Here is a 7,657-nt window from a genome sequence, read left to right on the forward strand (position 1 = left end):
ACTGAGAATACATCCAGTAACACCGACTATGAACCTGCACTAATAGAGGATTATACCCACTGTGCCAAGCACTAATAGAGGATTATACCCGCTGTGCCAGGCACTAATAGAGGATTATACCCACTGTGCCTCCAAGCACTAATAGAGGATTATACCCACTGTGCCAAGCACTAATAGAGGATTATACCCACTGTGCAAGGCACTAAAAGAGGATTATACCCACTGTGCCAAGCACTAATAGAGGATTATACCCACTGTGCCAGGCACTAATAGAGGATTATACCCACTGTGCCAAGCACTAATAGAGGATTATACCCACTGTGCCAAGCACTAATAGATGATTATACCCACTGTGCCAAGCACTAATAGAGGATTATACCCACTGTGCCTCCAAGCACTAATAGAGGATTATGTCCACTGTGCCAAGCACTAATAGAGGATTATACCCAATGTGCCAGGCACTAATAGGGGATTATACCCACTGTGCCAAGCACTAATAGATGATTATACCCACTGTGCCAAGCACTAATAGGGGATTATACGCACTGTGCCAAGCACTAATAGAGGTTTATACCCACTGTGCCAAGCACTAATAGAGGTTTATACCCACTGTGCCAAGCACTAATAGAGGGTTATACCCACTGGTCCTCCAAGCACTAATAGAGGATTATACCCACTGTGCCTCCAAGCACTAATAAAGGATTATACCCACTGTGCCAGGCATTAAGAGGATTATACCCCCTGTGCCAAACACTAATAGAGGATTATACCCACTATGCCAAGCACTAATAGAGGATTATACCCACTGTGCCAAGCACTAATAGAGGTTTATACCCACTGTGCCAAGCACTAATAGAGGTTTATACCCACTGTGCCAAGCACTAATAGAGGTTTATACCCACTGTGCCAAGCACTAATAGAGGATTATACCCACTGTGCCAGGCACTAATAGAGGATTATACCCACTATGCCAGGCACTAATAGCTCTCCGGTCAGGTGGAGGCGTCTGACTGATGATGATCTCCCAGAGATTGATTTATTTCCAGGCCGGAATCTCACATTGTCAGTAATTTCTCGTTCCTCCAGCGGCGCTGACAGGACGAGGTTTGCGGAATTTTCTTGTTAGCATAATACAGAGAAGCGGGAAATTCACATCACCAACTGTCCTGTGCTCAGCCAATCAGCGAGAAAGGGGAGGGGCTGAAAATGCCAATTCAGGAAAACAAACATCTCCGGTACGCGTCATCACTGTGCAGTTCTCACTCCGGTCCGCCTAGCCTCCATATAAAGGAGGACTCAACGCTGACCCCTCACAGTCGTCTGAAGATTTCCTGAACGATGTCTGGTCGCGGTAAAGGAGGGAAAGGTCTCGGGAAGGGCGGCGCCAAGCGGCACAGGAAGGTGCTCCGTGATAACATCCAGGGCATCACCAAGCCTGCCATCCGCCGTCTGGCTCGCAGGGGAGGAGTGAAGCGCATCTCCGGCCTCATCTATGAGGAGACCCGCGGCGTCCTGAAAGTCTTCCTGGAGAACGTGATCCGTGACGCCGTCACCTACACCGAGCACGCCAAGAGGAAGACCGTCACCGCCATGGACGTGGTGTACGCGCTCAAGCGCCAGGGCCGCACTCTCTACGGCTTCGGAGGTTAATTGTATTCTCGTCTCTGTCCTGACAACCCAAAGGCTCTTCTCAGAGCCGCCCACATCTCACGTGAGAGGCTGCAATTCCCGCTGGGGTCTAGCGGTCGCTGCTGGTGTGATCGCCGGGACCGGCTTGTGACGTTGAGCAGTGGGGGGAGACGTTCTCTCTTCTGGAGCTGATCCAGTGAGTAGTCTCAGTGTGAGGTGGGGCACAGATGATCCGGGTGTATGGGGGAATCGATCGGCCGCACAGTCCCCTATGATGCTGCAGTTACTACAGAGCAGAAATCCGAGTGCTGGTAATAAATGTGGTTGTGCCACGTCTCCTGCTGCTGAGATCCTGTGGGTTGTAGGATGGCTGCGAGGAGTGGAATGCGGCTGCACTGATGAATGGACGCCGGTGTGAACGCTCCTGAGCAGCGGCTCAGGATTGGGGTATCAACAGGATACCTACATGCGATGAGAGGGGCTGTCTGTGTTTCTGCGCCACCACATGGGCAGGGAGGGACGGTGCAGGAATACAGGGTCGCTCTGCCTGTGATCAGGAGAACATCTGCCCACATCACACTTTGCACCAATCACCGGATCTAAATCCCGGAGCAAAGTATCATATACAGGAATATACCCACTGTGCCAACTGCTAATAGCAGGAATTATATCCACTGAGTCACCCACTAGAGAGATATATAGAGGATTATACCCACTGCTCTGTCACCAGGTCCCAACTCTACAGTAACGTCATCCGAGATGTGTGGAAAGGAATCAATGACCCCAACTATGGAACCACAGCTCTGCCCCTAGTGCCGGCGCCTCCAACAGAGACCAGGAGGAGGTCGCTGCTCTCTATGGAGCTGCCCCGGGCTCAGCGGGTCCCTGTGATCTCGGGACTCGATGTCGCAGCCCGGGCGGCTCTCTTCCTCCGGACACACTGCGGTCCTGGCTGCGGCCTCCTCTCTCGGTGCTGCCCGTCTTCAGCCCCTGGAGCTCGCACCGCTGTTTGCACTTTCCGATCTATTCTGGGGTTGAGCCTTGTAACAGGGTGTATGGGCGCTATATCCGGACACAGACCCCTCTGTGCACAGTACAGAGCTCGGAGTGCTGCTGTGAGATGAAGGGAAGGTAACGGCGGCGGCCGATCAGGGGAGCGATCAGCAGCTCCGGGGAGCAGGACTCTGAGCTCTGCGGGTGCAGCTGCCCCAGACCGGACGGCTCACGTCACAGCGATCTCCGCTACTAAGCAGAGGGGAATAATCCGAAGGACAGGAAAGGGATTGAGCGGGAAATTCAAAACCATCAACGGGTCTGTGATCAGCCAATGAGAGAAGTTCGCAGGCGCGACCAATCCCAGAGCCAGGTATGGACTCCTCCGGTTAACTCCTTAGTGACCGTGCGCTGCTCAATTCCCCCTTCTGTATGAGGCTGCATGGAAGCAGGAACAGAACCGCTGGATCTACCGATAACGGAACCGGCCAGAATAACGGCCCTCAGACAACTGTGGACAAAGCAGCCCAGATATTACCGAACCAGGAGGAAGGAAGGAGAAATGGCAGGAAGGAGCTCATCTGTGGGAGGATTTGGTGGCTCTGAGAAGAGCCTTTGTGTTGTGGTCGGTGCTCGGGAAGATCTAAGCTCTCTCCCCACGGATCCTGCGGGCCAGCTGGATGTCTTTGGGCATGATGGTGACCCTCTTGGCGTGGATGGCGCACAGGTTGGTGTCCTCGAACAGCCCCACCAGATAAGCCTCGCTGGCCTCCTGCAGGGCCATCACCGCCGAGCTCTGGAAGCGCAGATCGGTCTTGAAGTCCTGGGCGATCTCCCTCACCAGGCGCTGGAAGGGAAGCTTACGGATCAGAAGCTCGGTGGACTTCTGGTAGCGACGGATCTCACGGAGAGCGACTGTTCCTGGGCGGTAACGATGCGGCTTCTTCACTCCGCCAGTAGCAGGAGCGCTCTTCCTGGCTGCCTTAGTGGCCAGCTGCTTGCGGGGAGCTTTCCCTCCGGTGGATTTACGGGCGGTCTGCTTGGTTCTGGCCATAGCTCTGAATAGATGTACACAAATGTGATGTGAGGAGCGGCAGGAGCAGGGTATTTATCCCCTAGTGCGCGTCAGCCAATCAGGATCCACGGACACTGTGGGCAACGTGATGACATAGGCACGGGTACCACCATCTTTCAGAAGGGCATGCAAGTGATTGGCTTGCTTTGGTGGGCGTCACAGGGGATATAAAAGGGCGTGCACGCCGACCGCCATTTTACTTCTGCCGATCTTAGTATAGGGAGAGGTTACTGCTGATTCTGTAGGGAGAGCGTTAGGCAGGGAAGAAGACCAAAAAACTGCTTCTGCTGCTAGCAATTTGGCCTGCACAACACACCAGTCACTGTGTGTGCAGTGCAAGGGGAGGCTATATTGTGGTTTATCAGTGGTGTTGGTTGTTGGGCTGCCTTTTAAGGCTTCCTGACGGCTGCATTGCTGTTTACCCACTGCTCCGCAAACTGCTTTTTTAAAAGCAATCCAATCTCCCTTATCCTCTCGTCACTTTGGTCACAGGCAGCTGTGCCATCGAGCGTGTCACATAGCGCTCAGATATTCATTGGGCCTCACACAATCCACAAGTGTCCAGTGTCCAAAAGTGTGCGCAGAGATTCAAAATCTCCATTATCCTCTCGTCACTTTGGTCACAGGCAGCTGTGCCATCGAGCGTGTCACATAGCGCTCAGATATCAGTGGGCCGCACACAATCCACAAGTGTCCACTGTCCACAAGTGTGTGCAGAAATTCTAAAACTCCCCTGTCCTATAGACACCTTGTACCTTGTTTTACATTACTATATAGTTTGTTGGATTTTGTCTACATTTCTACCAAAAATGAGGAAGGTTGGTGGAAGAGGCCGTGGAATTGGGCGGGGGTTGGCAGCTGGTAATGAGGGTGTTGGTGGTGGATCTGCTGATGGTAGTGGCAAGAGCAAAATAGGACCGAATGCAGGAGGTGCTGACCCTGCGTCATCGTCTGGCTACATAAGGACTCGAACGCTTAGTTTTCTAGGAGTTGGCAAACCGCTTTTAAAGGCAGAGCATCAGGAAAAAGTTTTGTCTTACATTGCTGACTCAGCCTCCAGCTCTATCGCCTCCTCTTCTTCAGTTGTAAAAAGTAAAAGCACTGAGTCGTCATTGGAGGCTCATGTTCATGAACCACACCTTTCCTTGTGTCCTTCACCCCAACCAAGATTGAAGGATGACGCAGGCCATACTACTGATTACTCCATGGAGCTGTTTTCACATACCATGCCTGGATTATCAAGTCAAATGGTGAATTACCCAGGCCAAGATGAATCTGACATGGAGTGCACTGATGCACAGCCGCTGATGGATGATTCTGCTGGTACATTCACTCAGAGCACTACATTGTCCTCGCAGTGTACAGAGCCAGATTTTGACCCTGATGAGACTCAGGTGCCCCTTCCCGCACACTATACCACCATACACGGTGACACAGAGAAAGGTGCACATGACATAGAAGAGGAGGTGATGGATGACCCAGTTGTTGACCCAGATTGGCATCCATTGGGGGAAGAGGGTGCTGCTTCCAATAGCTCAGATGAGGAGCATCAACAGCAGACATCGACATCGCAACAGCTGTTATCTGGCAGGCCCGGAGCACTCCAAAGACAGGTTCCAAACATCAAAAGAGTTGCTGGACAGCTTGTCCAGAGGGTCAAAAGATCACAGCGTGCTAGGCCGCAAAATGTCTGCCAAAGTAGGAAGAGTGCAGTGTGGCACTTTTTTGAACAAAATCCTCATGATCAGGCCAAGGTTATCTGTAAGAAGTGCGCAAAGACCTTTAGCCGAGGGAAAAATCTGAAAAATTTGAATACCAGTTGCATGCTTAGACATTTAACCAGCATGCACTTGCAAGCGTGGACACAACACCAAACCTCAAGTGCCACATGTGCAACTGATCACAACAAAGGTAGTCAGCAACGCTACATTGTTTCCCCCACTGTAAGCACACCGGTTAGCACAGCAGCAAATGTTGAGGTGTCGTTGCAAGGCCACAGCAGTCAGGGAATCCCACTGTTATATCAACGAAAGACTGATTCTAGGCCATCAGAAAGAACAACATCTCCATCACCATCATCAACCCTCTCTCAGTCCGCCCTGTCCACCGCTACTTCCACCATATGCAGCTCTCAAGTCCAGCTCACCCTACCAGACACTATGAGTAGGTCAAGAAAGTACTCAGTCTCTCATCCGCGTACACTGGGTTTGAACGCCCACATTGCCAAACTAATCTCGTTTGAGATGATGCCCTTTCGGTTGGTGGAAAGCACAGCTTTCCGCGAACTCATGGCCTATGCAGTACCGCGCTATGACCTACCCAGTCGCCACTTCTTCTCTCGCAAAGCCATCCCAGCCCTCCACCATCATGTGAAAGACCGCATTGTCCATGCACTCAAGCAGTCAGTGAGCGGAAAGGTGCACCTCACAACTGATGCATGGTAAAGTCGGCATGGCCAGGGCCGTTACGTGTCCATCACTGCGCACTGGGTTAATGTGGTGGATGCAGGGTCCACAGGGGACAGCGGTGGTGGGACAGTGCTGCCTAGCCCACGGTATAGGAAACAGTTGGCTGTAGGCGTTCGACCCTCCTCCTCCTCCTCCTCCAGAAGTGACAGCTCGTCCACAGAGCGCAGTCGTACAAGCACTCCATCTGTAGCTGCCACTGTTGCACACGAGGTGTCCCCTTATCGAGCAGCTAGTGTAAAGCGTCAGCAGGCTGTGTTGCAGATGATGTGTTTGGGCGACAGACACACCGCCGAGGTGCTGGCCGAGTACTTGAAGCGACAAACTGAGTCATGGCTGGGCAGTGTACATCTTGAGGCAGGCAAGGTAGTTAGTGATAACGGCCGTAATTTTGTGGCAGCCATAGCCCTTTCAAAACTCAGCCACATACCTTGCTTGGCTCACACCTTGAACCTGGTGGTGCAGTGCTTCCTCAAAAATTATCCGGAGTTAACAGCCCTGCTCCAGAAGGTGCGAAGACTGTGCGCGCACATCCGCCGGTCGCCTGTACACTCCGTTCGTATGCAGAAGCTGCAGCGATTGCTCCACCTTCCCAACCACCGCCTCATTATCGACATTGCAACAAGGTGGAACTCCACCCTGCACATGGTGGAGCGGCTGTGCGAGCAGAGGCAGGCCATAATGCATTTGTGGGAGGATACACGGCCAGGCACTTTGAGAGCAGACATGGAGTTGACAGGCGTGCAGTGGTCGAAGCTGAAAGACCTTTGTAAAGTCCTTCAGTGTTTTGAGGAATGCACACGGCTGGTAAGCGCAGACGACGCCATCCTAAGCATGAGCATCCCACTTATGCGTCTGCTCATGCAAACTTTGACGCACCTTAAGGAGCAGGCGTCTGCAGCCAATGTTGATGAGGAGGAAGAGGAGGAGGGAATTCTTGATGACATTCAGCCATTGTCTGCTCAGGGACCTCTCCTGGACGAGGTGGAGGAAGAAGAGGAGGAGGAGGATGATGGGGATGATTACTTAGGAGAGGAGGATGCATCTCGTGGGGCAAGTGAAAATGTTGGCGTGGCAAGGTCAGGTACAGGGTTTGTGCGTGACTGGAGGGATGTGGATTTGCCAGAAAGTGTTCCTCCACCCAGCACTCGCAGTGCATCATTGACACCGGGAACATTGGCCCACATGTCAGATTATGCCTTGCGGATCCTAAAAAGGGACCCCCGCATTGCCAAAATGATGAACGATGACGACTACTGGTTGGCCAGCATCCTGGATCCACGCTATAAAGGCAAATTACAAAACATCATGCCACAGGAGAACCTTGACCTAATATTGGCTAATAAACAAGCAACTCTGGTAAATCGGTTGCTTGAGGCATTCCCAGCACACAGCAGCGGTGATGGTTCTCACACGAGCCGTACGGGCCGGGGGCAGCTTGGCAGAGGTGTTCGTGGTGCACACAGCAGAAGTGGCGTTGGAGACAGGGGTTTCA

The 7,657-nt window shown here is 52.4% G+C and overlaps 2 protein-coding genes across 2 annotated transcripts; one reads left to right on the forward strand and one right to left on the reverse strand.

The window, feature by feature from the left end:
* Nucleotides 1-1,338: 1,338 nt before the first annotated feature.
* On the forward strand, nucleotides 1,339-1,650 carry LOC141047979 (histone H4). Its single transcript, XM_073543353.1, has one exon. It carries the CDS (start codon nucleotides 1,339-1,341, stop codon nucleotides 1,648-1,650), a length of 312 nt encoding a protein of 103 aa, XP_073399454.1.
* A 1,564-nt stretch (nucleotides 1,651-3,214) lies between these two features.
* LOC141047965 (histone H3) lies at nucleotides 3,215-3,706 on the reverse strand. The gene has a single exon (XM_073543340.1). The coding sequence runs from the start codon at nucleotides 3,674-3,676 to the stop codon at nucleotides 3,266-3,268; it is 411 nt and encodes a 136-aa protein (XP_073399441.1). The 5' UTR covers nucleotides 3,677-3,706; the 3' UTR covers nucleotides 3,215-3,265.
* Between the last annotated feature and the right edge of the window lie 3,951 nt (nucleotides 3,707-7,657).

This window comes from Dendrobates tinctorius, unplaced genomic scaffold (genome assembly GCF_039654945.1).
Source record: "Dendrobates tinctorius isolate UK_male_01 unplaced genomic scaffold, ASM3965494v1 ptg000130l, whole genome shotgun sequence".
NCBI classification, from domain to species: domain Eukaryota; kingdom Metazoa; phylum Chordata; class Amphibia; order Anura; family Dendrobatidae; genus Dendrobates; species Dendrobates tinctorius.

Coding starts and splice junctions, on each gene's coding strand:
- LOC141047979 (XM_073543353.1), top strand. CDS start 1,339: ATGTCTGGTCGCGGTAAAGGAGGGAAAGGTCTCGGGAAGGGCGGCGCC.
- LOC141047965 (XM_073543340.1), bottom strand. CDS start 3,676: ATGGCCAGAACCAAGCAGACCGCCCGTAAATCCACCGGAGGGAAAGCT.